Source organism: Lontra canadensis, unplaced genomic scaffold (assembly GCF_010015895.1).
Source record: "Lontra canadensis isolate GAN:19392208 unplaced genomic scaffold, GSC_riverotter_1.0 scaffold4, whole genome shotgun sequence".
Taxonomy (NCBI): Eukaryota; Metazoa; Chordata; class Mammalia; order Carnivora; family Mustelidae; genus Lontra; species Lontra canadensis.
In genome coordinates, this window is record NW_022630998.1 from 35,775,697 (window position 1) to 35,793,348 (window position 17,652).

The window sequence follows — 17,652 nt, forward strand, 5'->3', positions numbered from 1 at the left end:
TTGTCTTGCTTTGTTTGTTTGTTTGTTTGTTTTTTCCTGTGCTGTTTGGCTAGAGTGGAGAGGTTATTGTCTAAATGTTTTGTCCTCCTGGGCTGCACCTTTCCTGGTCCTTTGGCTACATAGCAGGCTTTTGTAGGAGTTTCTGCCTGCACCCACTGGCATGTCCATGTTGCCAGTCTCTGCAGCAAGAAGTCTGAGATATATAAAGCTAAAAGAAAACCACAGAACTCACCTCCATGTCCTTCCTTGGGTCTCAAGGTTCCCAAGCCAGTCTGCCTCTCCTCTCCATTTTTCACAGTGTTATGTTTGTTTACAAATAATGTCTGGGGCTTTTAGCTGTACTCAGAGGAAAGAATAGGGAAACGTAGCTGTATTCTGTATTCCCAGAAGTGGGAGTTAAGTCCAAATGGTTTTTAAGTACCCAATGTTCTAGGGTTTCCTATACTATTAAGGCCATATGAATTTATTCCTCGACAGATTACAAGATTAAAAAAAAAAATCAGAAGTGTAAAAATTAGTTACGATTCAAGAGGGTCACCTTAAAAACTATTAAACCTGAGTTCTTCCAAGTGATTGATTATAAATGTATATATATAGTTGATTAATTTTCTGCATGTGAAAAATAAACAATACAATAGAAAAAAGATGACAGTCATGATACCAAAAATAACTAATGGAGTAAACTTAAATAGGAATAAATTTAATGCTATATGGTGGGAAAGATTAATAAATGGAGAGGTATACTGATTACTGAACTAGAAAATTCATTATTGTAAACATATCAATCTCCTCGAATAAACTAAAATCTCAATGTAATTATTACAGAAAATTCAGGAATGGGTCTGGAACTTTATCAGCTGCCTTTGTACTAACTATTGAAATGAACACATGTTTTTCTCCTTTAAGCTATTATGATGATAAAGAATTCTACAGGAAAGTAAATTATTGAGGATTTAAAACTGGAGTGAGCTTCATAGTGCTTCTCAAACTGTAATATGTATACAAAATCTTTGGAGGGTTTTTTTAAAAATGCAGATTGGAATTTAGTGGGTCTGGGTGGGGGTTTCAGGTAATGACAGTGCCAGTATATGCCCTACACTTCAAGTAATAAAGATCTAAGCAAAGAAAAAGGATTTTTAGTTGATGGCCCATTTAGAAAATGCCACCATGGGATCTGTCGGTGCGGCATTTTTGAGATGATGGGAAAAACTGTTATCCACAATTGCTTGCAAAAGTGTCCTGATGGCTATAGAGACTAGGGGAAGGGAACCCTAGCTGTGGGTTATTGGAAGCCATGGCAAATTAACTACTAACACATTCATTGTGATGGGTCTCATTGGTGCTTTCTATGTTTTTGTGGGTAATGCTTTTAAAGCACAGAAATGTGAAAAACTATATTCAAACATACCCCATTTTAAAATTCAAACTGAAAAGCAAATAAGGTATTAGGATAAGCTGAAGTTCTTCCTTCTGCTTTTCTGGAATTATCTAAACTTCAGAAACACTATTAATCTTATTAGCTCAAACCTTCTGGTTTATCTGTTATAGTAAAGACTGATGTAATATTGACACATTCTTGCACTGGTAGAACAAACCCATTTATCCATTCTGTATTATTTTTTAATGTACCAAGGAGTCAATGTTCAACAACAAGATTTTCCTGGAGGTTTAATTCAGTATTTCATCTCTTTACTGATTATGCAGAGTTTTCTGAAATCATTCTACACTTAATATTTTTATTGTTACTTTCCCAAACCAAGGCAACTTTGGTGGGTATAGAATTTTTGGTCTACAGAAGCAGAATACTATATGCCTCTTCCTTGTCAAAATTATACATTCTTTTTCAGTTTTTAAGTTTTAGTTCCACCACAACTGGTTTTTTTTACTCAGTGCTAACAGAAGTCCTGTGCTAGGCCATAAGACTGCAGGCTTTTCTAATTAGATGATGTTTATTAAAAGCAATTATGGGTATAAAGTTGGGAGAAAGAAGTTACTGATGAAAATGCAAAAGGAGACAAAATTCTAAACCATAAAGCCATTTGCAAGCAGCTTTTTGCAGACAATTAGAGACAGAATGTATTTACAGTAGTGTCCATTTCCTTCTCTGGCTGGTCTAAGAACTTGTGGGAAAATTTAGAACAGCCATCTTTTTGCTGGTTTATTTTTTTTTCTTACCATAAACGTATTTTCTGTGTAATACCTATTTAACAAAGCACATTTTCAAAATATCTAGACCTCAGAGGTTACTGCTCTGTTTTACAGCCTTTATAACTGTCAATCTCTAGAAAATCTGGCTTGCTAAATTGGTTGCCTTATTTGGTAACTGGGCACCCAGGACAGTAATATCCAAATTACCAACTCTAACTTCTGAAGCACAAATTCTTGTGTGACCTCTTAGCCAAGAAAACCCTAACCATTTATCTCTTTTTGTTCTTAGCTCCAAGGGAGAAAGCCCACTGATATTCTAGAGTAGTCACTTATATTAAAACAACATGAGGGCGCCTGGGTGGCTCAGTGGGTTGGGCCTCAGCCTTCGGCTCGGGTCATGATCTCAGGGTCCTGGGATGGAGTCCTGCATTGGGCTCTCTGCTCAGCAGGGAGCCTGCTTCCTCCTCTTTCTCTCTCTCTGCCTGCCTCTCTGCCTACTTGTGATCTCTCTCTGTCAAATAAATAAACAAAATCTTTAAAAAAAATAAAAAAAAATAAAACAATATGATGCGGGACAGTCCCATCAGATCGCCCCCTTCCTCCCTACCTGCAGACTCTCCCACTGCTCCAGGCAATCTGAAAGCTGCTTCAGAGAAGCTTCCTTCTCTTTCTTTCCAGGATGCCTGTAACACTCTCTGAAATTCAGTAATTCTCTAATTCCCTCATTCCCAGGGCTAAGTTTGGGTGTTTGCCACCATTATGGTTTTTCCTAAGTAGTAGCATTCCAGCATTCCTCAGTTCAAGGAAAAAACAATACCACAGCTATCTATTTCTTCCTGCTCAGTTTTGCTGATCTCTCCCTGTATCACAGCAGCAATCTCAATGTCGGCCCCATTATCTGTCCTTGGAGCCATCATCTCCTCTCTTCGGACACTGCTGAGCACCTAAGGGCCGCAAACTGTGCCGAGTCTGTTATGCGAGTCATCCCGCTTCATTCTGACAACCCAGCCACAAAACGAGTTATTATCATTTTCAGGTGAGAACGTACATTTCAAATGGCCTATTTTTTTCTTCAGCGTTCTGTGAGAGTTTTCCCAAGCTGTCCACGTGCTGCAGTTATTCTCGGCGTTTGCTGCGCATTCTGCAATCCTGATTTCATTTACATCCTACAACGTCACTATTTCTTCTCCTCTCTTTCGATATCAGTTATCTTTCAATGTTTTGTCTTATTTCTCTAAGTCCATGTCTTATTCAATTCCTTGAAAGCATGAAAGAGCTTCAGCATAGAAATTCTTCCATCTCCTGGACTAAGAGCATCCTTAAATGTTAGTTTACTTAATTTATATATACAATTTATAATCCTTTTCTTTTTTTTTTAAATAAAATATTCCTTTTTGTTTGAGATTATTTTCTGGGCCACTCATTTATAAATACAGGCAATGTTACCAGGGCCTTCTCACTGCTCAAAAGTAGTATGGCTTGGGGCGCCTGGGTGGCTCAGTGGGTTAAGCCTCTGCCTTTGGCTCAGGTCATGATCTTAGGGCCTGGGATTGAGCCCCGCATCGGGCTCTCTGCTCAGCAGGGAGCCTGCTTCCCTCTCTCTCGCTGCCTGCCTCTCTGCCTACCTGTGATCTCTCTCTCTCTCTCTCTCTGTCAAATAAATAAATAAAATCTTAAAAAAAGTAGTATGGCTTTTTCTCTCTCACTGTTCTCAAGAGATTCTCTCTCTCTGCAAGGAGAGAGATAGAACACCTTACTTTACAGGGGAAAAATCCTATGAATGACAGTGAATTTCTCATGAGACACATTGGGTACCTTCTGATATATTCCATTAAGTACTCAAGACAGAGGACTGGATAATGATGCCATATATTCTCTCTACCACTATTCAGTTCTTTGGGAGGAGACCGAGGGGAGTAGAACTGAGGAGGGGCTGGCCTTAGCCTGGGAGCCTTTTCTCTGAATTTGTTAAGACTACTGTATCTGGGACTTAATGAACCAGCTAGGAAGGTTGAGCTCTTTCATGGAGGTGAAGTCCTCACATTTGAGATCATTCCCATAATTCAGGGTGAATTGGCCACATCGACAAAAAGTGAGAGTAGCATAATATCCGTTGGTTCATGACCTTCTGGTTTTGTAGGTCAGCAAGTTTATGCTGAATATGCATTCCTCTCCAGTCTATAGCTTGCCTTTACACCTCTGGCTCTCCTCATTAAAAAACCATCAGAAGAGTTGAGGGGAAAAACAAAAACAAAAGAAGGAAGGGTGACTTCACAGTTCCATGGCTGCTTTAGTCTTATCGAGTCTGCTGAGATGGAGGAAAAAGGCTCAGATGATAGTTTCTGCTCTTCTCCCGAACCTTCTCATGACTTTGGCCCTGGGTCCCAGTATCAGATGGACTTTATACCAGTGTGCTCCACAGAATGTCCTCCAAATACAACACTGCTCCACGCCCTGAGACTGGACAGCTTAGGGTTGGTCCAAATTGTGTCAGGTTGGCTGACACTTTTAAATTCTGTGTAAAATTAGAGCCTTAGCATCAATGTAGAGGATTCTCTCTTCAGGTTTTTTTTTAATTTCCTGTGTGTTTTATCTACCATTTATTTAAAGAAGAAATAAAATGGAAAACTTACTGGTTAAGCTAAGAAAACGTCTTTGTCCAGCTTATGGGAGAAATTTCTTCTAAAAATTAATCATTTCTGCCTTCTAACATCTTAATCTGAACAGATTCAAATATTTGAGCACCTATCATACACAAGATACAAGAATACAAGAATTTTAAAAACTTTTATTTTCTGCCCTGGATGATATTATAGTTAGATGAGGAAAGCAGGTAAGCACACCAATGATCACAAAAGAGGAATCTTCAACTTAAAAACTTCCATTTTGGGAAATTTCTTAGTTATTGGCCAATGCAAAAACCCATCAAATGCTGTCTGTCAATAACAGTATCACTCTGGATACACAAAAAAAGACACACAGCCCTTTGGAAGCCAGCATGGTGGTTGGTGGAGGGTGGTAGGAAAATACAGAGGAGAAACATCTAAATTTGACCAGTCCCTCTCTTGGCAATCAGAAAGTTCAGAGGAGTCATGCAAGCTTAAGAACTCAAGACCAACCAGGCAGGAAAGAAGGATTTCTCCTGCAGGCCTAAATGAAGAGTATGTAATGGAGAAGAGTTTCTTGGAGAGGCTAAATCCATTTCATCAGCTCTTCTGTTCTTTCCTTCTAGAAGAACACAGAAACAGGTGCCATTCAACATGCACTAGCCACGGAAAAACCAATTCATAAAGCACCTAGTATAGAAAGTAGATGACACAAGGAGATCCAGCTTTTTAGAGAAACAGGATTTCAACTCTGATCTGAGGAGTCCCTCTGGCTCCAGCTAGGTTGGTGGTAGGCAGACCTTGGCAAGTCCACAGTACCCTTGATGGTCTCCAAAGGTGAATAATCATTCAATGTCTTTCCTATCGATGAGCCTTACTAAGCCAGATTTGGGGGCAATGATTAAGGGGGAAATCTGCAGTCAGATTTGTTAATTGGAATGCTGGAAGTTGACTGGCAAACTAACAAATGAAGCATCTCCAGGGGATAGCACAGTTTGCTCTAACTAGTGGTAGGTGGTTGACATACCTGTATTTTGGCCACATGCTTTTCTTGTTCATACAAATATGATTTCCTAGCTTCGTACTCTTTCTTAAGAAGGGATCCTGCACTTGTGGCTTGAAGGCGAAGAAGCAAATCACCAGACGCAGACCACACCTTCTCACGGACATAATCTGTTGTGACTTTCTCAACAATGTCCTGGCAAGAGATATTTCTTATGGTTACACTTCACACATCAGGTGAAAGCAGCATAGAGAAAAGCTTCTGGAGATTATATCTCAGAGAAAATGATATGGAAAACTCTTTCTGGCCTGGTTTAAAAGGAGATTTGACCAGAACCAGGGATGGACTGACTTAGCTTCTTCCTAGCAACATGTTTTAGAATCTTCTGAACTTGGAGCGGAGGTGCTCTGAGAATTTGGTTGAGTGACCTCAGAATCTGGAGGCAGAGGTGCCAGCAAGGACCAGGTGTGAGGCCGGAGCTCCACAGTGTAAGTGGGACAAGGATGGTAGCAGTAGAAATAGGCTTACATATAAACTCCTCCCTCCCCAGGGCTGCCAAGGGAAAGACTGCAGTGGCCATGAAGTCTTCTGGCTCCTCTGCCCCATTTCTTGTCCAGGCCACAGTAGGCAGACCTCTGCAATGAGCCTGGAGCAGCTCCAAATAAACTTGGGGGAAGATAAAAGACTTGGGGCAGAAGGAAAAGGGATGGGAGAGGAGAGACAGGCTATCATGGCCAGACAGGGGAAACCCTGTCTGAATGAGAATGAATGTGGAAAAAGGAGAAGGGGGGACTGTGAAAAGTTTTTCTGTGGATTACGAACTGGGTTTGCTTTTTATGTTCTCTGAGAGATGCAAGCCAAGACTGGACTCACGTCTATTGGCTGGTGCCTCTCATTCCGTGGGGAATGGGGGGCTAATTTAAACAATTAAAACTGACATCACAAAAAATGCTTAAAAACCTTTAAAAGATCACATATTAACATTCATGAAATCAGTACTTTTAGATTGTCTGGAGAAAAAAATATATATATATTTTTAACAACGTAGACCTTCCACTTTTTAGTAATCCTAACAGAATGATGCTCAGTTTCACAAAGTTACTCCCAAGGCATCTTTGGACACCACTGGAGTAATTGTTGGCTTCAAATTATAACACTCTGATGCTGCTTCTTCACAGTTTGATATGTCTTTTCAACTACAGCATCAGGTTTTTAAATATTGTCCACAGTTTCATTTTTCTAACAAGTAGCCCCGATGATGAACTGCCACCAGAGTATTTTCTTGTAAATTGTACAATCTTGGATATTTGAAATTAGTTAATTAACTATCTTCTCTTCACTGTCTTCTCATCATTCATGATTTCTGGTGGGCCTGTCAGTCCAGGCCACAGATTTTTCTCTGAGTTTTAGCAAATATCATAATGGTGATTTGATCCTCAAACTTGCTATACTGCAGTATTTTTGATGCTGGCAACTTTGAAGAACTTTGTAAGACCTACATTTGTGTGCTCTTCCTTTCTTTTTTCTTTTTCCAAAATGGAACTAAATTATTATTAGTATTTTCTCTTTAAATATACTATAATCCATGGTTCAAACAGAAATTTTCACTTCTTGTGGGTCCAACTTTGGTCTCAAGTCCAAAGACATCTTGTGAACTTCTTTTCAAGAGTATTTTCCCCCATAAAGCATTACTGACTTTTTAAAGGTCGTATGTATCTCTGTGGTAGGCTGTGAGGGGGAAAGAATAAGACTTTCCAAATACTGACAACCAATTAATTATTACTAATTGAGCTTTTGTGTCAAGGCAAACCTGAAGATTGATTTCTTAGGATAATGGACCATTCCAAACAAGCTACAAAAGCTTTCATCCCCTTGCTCGGTCTGGTGGTGGTATGCTAATATGGAAATAATTGTAAAAGTTAGCAGCCATGCAGCCATATACAACTGCATTTATGAAGATTTTACTCTATATCCAGGCTTTAATAAATCAGTTATTTCCTCCCATCACTTCCATGATCCAAAAACAGAAAAGCAATCACACTTACTTTTTCATAGTACAGTTTCATTAAACATGAACCTCCTACCTCAATTTCTTTTTTCGTGAGCCATGATTCTTTAGGCAAGTATGGTTCAGGTGTGACCCAGGAACTCTCCTTTGAATCGATGTTGTAGTAGTACTCATATTTATCCTGCAGGCTGAATTTGAGCCAGGAACCTTCAGTAGACACTAAAAAAAGAAGTTTGTTACATTCCAGAGAGAAACACTGAAACCTTGAACACTAATGTAGTTTCTCCAATATGTAAAATGATCTAATAAACAATTTTCCATCAAGCATTTTGATGGCCTAAGTTAAAATAATGAGAAATGATTCATTAAATGGAGTGAATTCTATGTATTCAATGGAAGCTCTCAACTCAGCCAAATCAAGAGGAGGACAGAGGGATGTGTAATGCTAGGGCTCTGGACCTCAAATTTCTCATGAGGAGAGGAGTCACAAATGGCCATTAAGAAGGAAAAGCAAACAAAGAATATGTGTCCCTGGTAGATATGAACAGCACGACAAAAGGACAGAGGAGACCAACAAGCAAGAATCTTCTTTGCTTAGGAAGTCTCCCAGCAACTTCTCTGAGAAGGAGTGACCTGGAAGGACTGTGACCCATTATGTAGAGAAAGCCAATGATCTGCATGAAACCAACAGAGAAGTGACTCATCTTTGCAGACAACTTTATCTAAGGTAAAGTAAGTAGGGAGAAGGAAAATGTCCTGGTTTGACTCACCTTGTTCCACCCAACCATACAAAATGAGAAAAAAAATTGCAGAAAGGACTTAATTTGGGGGGAAGGATGTACTAGAAAAATAATCTATGGCACTCATGGCTTCATTAGTTAAGAAGAGCATCTCCACCTCATGAATCCATGGGCTTTATTTCATATTTAGAAATCTGTTTATTTTGTTGAATGGCCACGATTCCTGTCCCAGACCAGCAAGCTAAAAACAGCAACAAAAATAAACATAAAAATGATCTGACCTTGATCAGTCTAAGCCAACTGCTGTCAAGTGAGCCTTAGACTAAATATCTTTATAGGGAAATCGAAGTTCAAGTGAATTTCCTTACAGAATATTTAAATGGACTCAAATAACTCAGCAGAGGTAACTTCAAGGCCCTTGAATGTGTTTTGATTATGTATTTACTTGGTTTTAAGTGCTCCTCAACTGTTCTGTTTGTTACTGCCCAGGAAAAGAGATGTATCTCTTTGCAAATGGGCAGTCAGACACCTGTTATCTGTGTAGACATACTGGCCTACTAGAACACACATTGTACAGTCAAATTAGGATGATCATAAGTAATCATTATGGATTTAAGGTAACTCCTGGGTTTCTGAATTGGGAATCTGGGGATATATGACTACATGCACCAGAACATGGCATAAAGGAAGAGGAGCAGGCAAGGGTAGTGGACAGAAGATGGACTTGAACCTGAACTTAACCCCTGCATTAATACTGTTGTACAAGTCTTTCTCCATGAAGGATGAGGTAGGGGACATTACAGTGACTCTGAATGAAGAAATATGAAGGGAATGGAAAGGGAAAGGGCAATCAGATGCCAGGTAAGAAAGAATGGCCAATAGCCCTCTTCACACTTCATCAACGGGCAATTTGCTGAATTGAAGGGTGCAATCTCTGGGTTGGAAAGACATCAGGTAAACTTAAAAGTACATAGGGTACTATGGGAAAGTCTTCCAGCTGAACAATAAAAAAAAACTCACCCTTTTCCCCTCCAATTCTACTTCTTAGGCCATACACTGTCACAGTAGCTTCTTAAAGAAGAAGAAGTCTAAGACCTACGATGTGGTGCAGCCTCTGAGTCAAGAGACACCCGGATCCTTGACAGGACACGAGGTTCTCAGTAACAATCTACTAAAGGAACAGTATGCGGACTATCAAGCATTAACCGCTTTGGGTTTGTCATGGGCTTCCTCTGACTACAATCTTAGAATGTGTTTCCAAATCTGAGAAATGAGTTTCAGGCTCATGATCTCAAGGATACTTTCCAGAGCTAACACTTCATTGTCTGTCATTGGATTGAATGGGCACAAACACTTGCTGAGGTTATGGATCTGGTCCCTTGGAGACCAGTTCACTCTACTTTATTTCACATGTTCAAAATTACTCTTTACTCCTACTCAAGACTGTGCAATCATCTACCATTTGTTTCAAAAAGAATAAAGAGAAACAGGTCAATGTAGAAATATGCTCTCTATATATTAAAAAAAAAAGGAAGGATATAGGTAATCCCAATTTTATTTTTCAAAGTAATGAACAGATTGATATTATCTAGGTAACTCAGCAGAAAGACAGAGTAAAAAGAATATAACTAAACTCTCACTAGCATTGTTTCTATGGAGTTAACAGTTGTTCTTAATTATTTGTATTGGCTTGATTTTCTGTAATAATTACACATTATTTTTTTAAAAATCAGTTTGTATCACTAGAGAAATGGATCAACAAGGAAACTCTAGATAAAGAATAATCTCCTTAAATACTGTATTTCTCAAGTTTATGAAAGCACCCATGCATAGCCAAGTTAATCCAAGCTTTAAAAAAAAAAGGCCACGTCTAAAAATTTTTCTTTATCAAGATAAAAAAATTTTTTTCTTAAAGATTTTATTTATTTGATAAAGAGAGTGAGAGCACAAGCCAAGGGAGAGGTAAAGGGAGAGGGAGAAGCAGGCTCCCCGCTGAGCAGGGAGCCCCATGCAGGGCTTGATCCCAGGACCCTGGGATCATGATCTGAGCAGAAGGCAGACGCTTAACCCACTGAGCCACCCAGGATCCCAAGATAAAAAAGCATTTTAGAAATGTTCATCTGAAAGCAGTATTTGTTTTAAAACTAATACAAGACCAGAGACAGCATCATATTCAAAACGATATTTAGTTGGCGCTAAGGACTAAAAAGCTTACCACTTTCAGATTTGTTCTCTTTTGCCTTTGCAAGGGCATCGTAGTACTTGTCAGCACATTCAGGGATTACATCATTTGTGTTAGACATAGAAGACTTTAAAACAGACAGAATATCACTTGGCTTTTCTTTCTCCAGACACTGATTAACATCAATGACCAGTGTGACCCCTGCATCATGAAAAAAAAGGTTTCTGTTAATGGTTATCTTCTACTTAGCTTAGAGGCGTGTAAAGATATAATTTAACCTTTCAGGAATGCATTGGCAATAAACCTTTTTCCCCTTTCAGAGTATGCAACGCATATACCCATGACAGTTACCAACTCACCTACCAGTTTAGGTTGTAAGAACACAGCCCCACAGAAATGTGGTTTATTGAAAATTGTGGTGTGTCCACAGCCCCACAGAAATGTGGTTTATTGAAAATTGTGGTGTGTCCAGGTTACTCTCGTGTGGTGTGAAGCACTAGGTCCTACTTACTCTAGTGCTCTATAAGTGGTGACAGTAGATATGCAGTCCTGACATAGGTCATCAATCAGTATTTGAGAACTAATCTTATGAAGACATTTATTTTAGAACAAGTAAAAGTCCTGATGTTCTCTTGCATAGCACTAGTATACTTCACAAGATCTGTCATTAACAACCTAAACAAACGTTCTAGAAAGGCAACAGGTACAGCTGGTGGACATATGCAATCGACTTGGTTCTGGAGCCAGTTTAGACCTAGGAAACATCTTATCCCATTTTAAATTTCTGCCTCTCCCCCCAAATCAAACCACACTGAACTCTTCATTGTCTAAACAAGGTTAACATGGTGTATTCTTTATTATCCTCTTCTGTTCCAGCTGAGAATATTCTGGCCCAACCAATGAGAGTACTGTTTTCACAAACCATCAATGCACTGAGTTAGAAATCTAGAACAAACAATGGAAGAAACCAGGTTAAAATACTTTGTAGACAAAGTTTTTGATGAAAAGGGGGAGAGATGGATATTCTTTCTCTTTCAAACATGCACATGTCAAACTCAACCGTACACATGCTTCATGTTATACTGATGTCCTTGAATTACGTTCTCATGTTTGTGGAAGTATGAAAGCTGGAGGGGCAAGAAAAGTGGAGTTTGACTTTATGTACAGCATCAAGAACTTCTGTAGCAAATTTCAACTGCTGCAGAACAAAAGGCCCAGCAGTGTGCTCTTGTGCTTGTAGGACTTAATAGGAATAGACCAACAGTTCCCCTTTCCTCCTCTCCAGGAAAGCTTTCAAGGATGGGACAAATGCAGTCCTAGTGTTCGAGAGGTTTGTGGTCTCAGAGAAGCAGAAGGAACAAGTAAATGACAAAGAATTCTCACATGAATTATATCTGACAGCTTCACCTAACCCAGTAGAACGGCATATTTCTTAAAAGATGGGTAGAATAGAGGCACACATTTCTTGCACTAGAAATTTGCTGTATCATCAAGTGCTGACCCGCAAGTAGGGGCCCAACAGGTTCATTTTCTAGGTAACCAAAGCATACTCCTCCTCTTAAAAGAACCATTTTCTGTAAAAAATCTAAAGCCCTGGAGAAAATCCTAAGAGAACAGTGTCTCTTCCTGCTCATCATTTTATCTACAGTCCCTGGTACACAGTAGGTGCTTAGTGTTTACTGAGTGCTGCCAGAAGAGTCCTTCCTGTCATTCTACTGTGCTATAATAAATACCATGAGTGGTATTAATAAATATTATTTATTGTAGTTCAAGTACTATGGAGGTGTGTTTGGGGTTCTTTGTTCCTGCACTAAAGTGGCCTAAAACTCCTCTGCCTTTTCGTTGTCCCCTCCTGTCTTGCCAGTTCTCCTCTTGCTGCCTTGTGCGCTCACAGAGCAGCCAACACCTCACTGCCTGATGTGCTCTGAGCTGTGCAGAGATATCACTGAACTAGTTAGTGTTTTGCCCAAGATGAGAACACATAGCTCCAGTTATCTCTCCCAGGGGTCCTCAACAAGCAGAGGAAACCAGGTCCAGGGCACAGGCTTTGAGACATGGATTTTGATTCCTTTTTTGCTTCAACTGTGGGATATGGTTTAGCTCCAGATAATTGAAGATGTCAGATAAATGGTCTACATAAAGTCAGGTATGTTGGTGATACGGAACAAATTAAGAAAACTCCCATTAATCTCCTAAGAGACCCAGAAGAATGCTTTGTGTTATATCTTAGGCCATATACCGGTGGTCTTTCTCTAAGGCACGTATTCTCTCCCAAGAGGTAAAATAATCCCTAGAAGGGCAAAAAAATTGGTTCTTGGTGGGGGGGATGGGGCAAAACATCTTTTTTGTGTAGAAAGTATAGGCCTACCTGTGGTTCATGAATAGAAACACAATAGATCTGTGATATTCAAATTTCATGGTGGGAAGTACTCAGGGAAAATCTACCTAAAAAGGTTCCTTGCGATACAATAATGGGAGAAGTTTGGGAAATACTGCTCTCAGGAGTCAAAAGTGGAGACAGACCTACTTTAAGAAAGCATGGGTCTCCAGTGGACATGAACATGGGCCCAAACGTAGGAGACTTGAGTCACTCTGCCCTTTTCAGTCCTGTCTGTGGTAAAACACATAGGGCAACACTTTTCCCAGACTACCTGGGAGTGGGTTTGAAGCTTACAACATGTAACAAGGATCTGTTTCAAGCCTTCATACGAAGGATGAAGAATGCTTTTAAAGGTAAGATTAAACTCCTTTTCGACAAACTGGCAAATTCTCATCTTGATGTGAGAATATAGAAGGTTTTACTTCAGAACATCTTTTTGTTGTAGAAGATACTATGTTTATTCTTCTGAGGTACAGGACTGAGGTGGAAGACAGGATTTTAAATGTGTGGGTCTGGAGTGGACCGTCACACGTATTTGAGAGAGCCTCTGGGTTGCAGAGTCAGTAGAACCATGAGGGTCTCAATGGGGGAAAACAGAACCAACTTCACAGTTTTAGGCCACAGGTAGGAAGAACATGAATAAAATGAATGAAAGGACTTCTAAATTGGTTTGATTTCTAAGAGAAAAGGGGGAACCTGAAACGGCTGTTTGAGTGTCTATTTTTACCACCTTATTTTTTAAATGCATTTCTTCAAACTATGGCTTCCTTCAGGTTTATATTTAAATTTAAATTTCTTATGGACACATCTCAAGTTCATTTTATTTTTTCTTAAGGATTAGAGTGCTAGAACAGAAAGACTTCAAAGACCCTAAGGGTATAAAAATTCAGGTTGGAGAAATGCACATATTTTTCCAGGCTGAGGAAATAAAAACCAGATGTTCCCCCAGGGAGGCTTCCAAAGTTTAAAAGCACATCTTTGGGGGCAAGACTCAGGCATCTCAACAGCATCCTATGACCTGATACAACAGGGTACATCCTAATTATGCCATGAATGGACAGGTTAATGAATAACACTTTCAGGAATCTTCATTTAGGTAGGTTATTTGTATATGTAGAGTGCTAGTGTATCATTCTTGAAGCTACTTTAGAACGCCATGTGATTTTTCATACTATTCCTCTATGAAAAGAGAGATTTAGAATAAAATTAAAAGCTTAATCATTTGAGCCAATGAAGGGATTCGGCCATTTGTGGATTATGTCTATTCCATTTAGGTGTTCGATAGCTGCAGAAGGAATCATGGCTGGTTTGAGGACCTACTGGGAGAAAGAATGAGTTAAAATCCCACTGATCACTTGACCTCTGTGAGCCCCTACTCTGACTGGTGGGTCACAGGGATGTTTTGGGTTTCCTGGTATTAGTGTCCATTCAGAGCCAGTGTCCCGTAATCCCTGAAAAGTCTAACGGTGTGCTTTCCCCTTGGCCAGCCACCACAGTCAAAGATTGAAGACCTCTTTAGGGGAAGCCTGGAAGAAAGATGAATTGTGTAAAATTTTGATAGTGTAGCAGTTCGTTCTCAAGAGGACCTGGTCTCCCCTTCATTCAAGGGGCTCTTGGTCTGTAAATGATTAGGTATGGGACTGATGGAGGGGCCATGACTCTCTGCTCTTGTTATTCAAGTTACACTTCTGTTCATTTGACCTAGAACTCTTCTTCCACTTGTACAAACCAAGTATGAATTTAGGAGACAGTTTGTTTCATTTCTACGAACACCGTGGTCAATCAGCCAATTTGACTGGTCTCTATGAGTGGGATTATTCTGATGACGGCTTTGGCTCTGCTGTCCATTACAGCAACCACACCCACTTGCCTTTGGTGATTAAATGCTGCCATCTGGCCTCTGGGGCCTGCCACAGATTTTGGACTTGCCAGGCTCCCTACAACAGCATGAACCAATTCCTTAAAATAAATCTCCCTCTTCCTCTTTCTTTCTCTATGTGTATATATACATACTACATACTTTCCAGAGGAACAACTATTTATCTACACATACACAGATACACACAGATACAGGACTATATATGTAGCTCTATTTTTTTTTTCCAGATGAAAATATATATGTAGTTCTTTTTCTCTGGAAAATCCTGACTAATACGATGGAAAGCACGGAAGGGAGGAGAGACATTTACTAAGCAGACGGGGCTAGCTTCCTAAGGATCAAGATAAAAAAGGGGCTTGATCACACTATAAATTTGAGAGTTTAGAAACCATTTTTTGCTTTCTAGATTTTGTTCAGCAACATCCTCAGATTTCGCTAGAGTTAGCACCCAATCACTGAAAATAGTGCCACCACCAGTGAATCTTATTTTTCTATATACACGCAAGCACTGAAATTGCTAAGGATCCAAATCTTTTCAGATATTAAAACAATATAATTTTAAAAATTACTTGAATAAAAAACAACTCAGTGGTTTAACCAGCAAGGCACATGGGGCCGGCAAAAGGAGATGAGGGCTTACATTGTTTTGTTTTGTCGTTGTCCATGTTGGCCTCATTGACTGCATCCTGTATTTCATCCAGCCAAAGAACTTTGGAAACACTCTCAGGGTCCTGGGAATATTGTCAGAGAATAAAAGAAAGAACAGTGAATCATGATGAAACAGAATCTAGAACTGCTTTTCAGGAGCCCATTTTTACAGTTTCTAAAAAGTCTGAGCCAGCACCTACCAAGCACTGCTGTACACTGTACAAATTACTAACGAAATAACCCCCAAATCCAACCTCTTCTTCCTTCTCTACTGTCACCCCTTCAGTCCAGCCTACTATCATCTCCCACCTGGATGGGTGCATTGGTCTGTTTTTTTTTTTTTTTAAGATTTTATTTATTTATTTGACAGAAAGAGATCACAAGTAGGCAGAGCAGCAGGCAGAGAGAAAGGGGGAAGCAGGCTCCTTGCTGAGCAGAGAGCCCAATGTGGGGCTCAATCCCAGGACCCTGAGATCATGACCTGAGCCAAAGGCAGAGGCTTAACCCACTGAGCCACCCAGGCGCCCCTGGTCTATCTGTTTTTCTGGCTTCCAAGACTGCCCTCTACCACAGTGGTCCTCTACAGAGAAGCAGATATTGTCTTCAAAACGGACATCTCACTGGACGATCCCTCTGCTTAAACTCCTCCACAGGTTTTCCCCTGCATGGAGGAAAAAACAAAAGTGGCTTCCCGGGGACTGTGGGGATCTAACAATCTAGCCCCTCTGACCCCTCTGGCTTCACTCCCAGTCCTCTATTGCCTGGCCCAGACCTGCACACCAGCCTCCTTCAGAGCCAGGCATCCTGGCTGTGTGGGTTGTTGATGCTTTCTGACCATTCAGGCCTTAATTCAAATGCCACCTCCTCCACAAAAGCCTTCTCTGCATCCTCTCTCTTAATCACTAACTGTGGTACCCAAGGTGACCCTGGGTACCATAAGGTATTTTAAATTTCAGGGAAATACAACACCATTTATCAGACAGAGAGACAAAAATAAGGCAAAGAACCCTCAAAGAACCCTCAAGGACCTAACAATTTAGTAGAAAAGATAAATTTATCTAAAAATAATTATACAATGTGATCAGGGATATAATAAACTTGCCCAAGATTACAAGGAAATACTAAGGCTGTGATGAACAGAAAGTAGTTCATCAGAGCTATGGAGAACCAGCTCCAGCATTTTGGACTCCTGATGGATAGGTGGGTTGTAGAAGGAGAAATAACATTTACCAGCTCTTCTGGCAGGCTTCAATACTATCACCCTCAGAAACTAACCTGAGATAATGTTTGTGGAAAGCATTATGAAAATGAGACAAAGAATCTCTTATTTTAGCCTGTAACATCTGGGCTAATGGAGACCAGGCCTGGCACCTGCTTCTGCAATCATGTCTAGCTAGCTAGCTCTGTCACATGTGAACTGTCACCTGTTAGCAAGAGTCTCCATTTCTTAAGAGAATGGACGGGAAGGATTCAAACAGAAAGCAAGACAGGAAATTGAAGACTATAGGAAGAATGAAGAGACCGGGGAGTAGGAGCTGTTTTCTTTCTGTTTCCAAAGTCAAAGAAAACCGAAACACTCTTCCCAAGTACAGCCTAAAAACTATGTTCCATGCATGCGAGTTCATTTATGTGTTTCCATTTTTTTTGAAGAGCATTTACCAAATTCCTTCATAACTTATCGCTGTAGAAGATACACCATACAAACTTTGCCCAGATGAGAAGGAAGTTAACAATCCCACTTCAAACCTTAAAGTATCTGTTTTATCAGACACACCAAAGAGAAACTTGACAAATCAAATTAATTTAAGTCAGCAGTTTAAATCATGACTCGTTACACTAAAGGATGCTAGGGTTAAATACAAAACCAGGAGTAAAAACTGAATCCCACCAGTTTAAGGTCTCCTTTTAAATTGCCCACTAGAAGTCTGGAACTATATTTATAGGATGGTAAGGACCCTACCTCTAGCTAAAGAGCTTCAACATATAAGTTACAAATGGATTAAGTTACGAGAAGCTGGGTCATCTGTAAATCAAGACATCAATTCCTGAATTTAGATG

At 39.9% G+C, this 17,652-nt stretch overlaps 1 protein-coding gene across 4 annotated transcripts in view; it reads right to left on the reverse strand.

Moving 5' to 3' along the window:
* IQGAP2 (IQ motif containing GTPase activating protein 2) overlaps positions 1–17,652 on the reverse strand; it is a 277,729-nt gene that overhangs the window by 58,210 nt on the left and 201,867 nt on the right. For 2 of the 4 annotated variants that reach the window (XM_032848125.1, XM_032848135.1), the window contains 4 exons: positions 15,587–15,677; positions 10,721–10,888; positions 7,842–7,984; positions 5,782–5,952 (listed from right to left, as the gene is read on the reverse strand). In XM_032848125.1, coding sequence (XP_032704016.1) covers positions 5,782–5,952; positions 7,842–7,984; positions 10,721–10,888; positions 15,587–15,677 — 573 coding nt within the window. The remainder of the gene's footprint in view (positions 1–5,781; positions 5,953–7,841; positions 7,985–10,720; positions 10,889–15,586; positions 15,678–17,652) is intronic. The other 2 variants (XM_032848144.1, XM_032848151.1) reach the window with 1 other exon arrangement.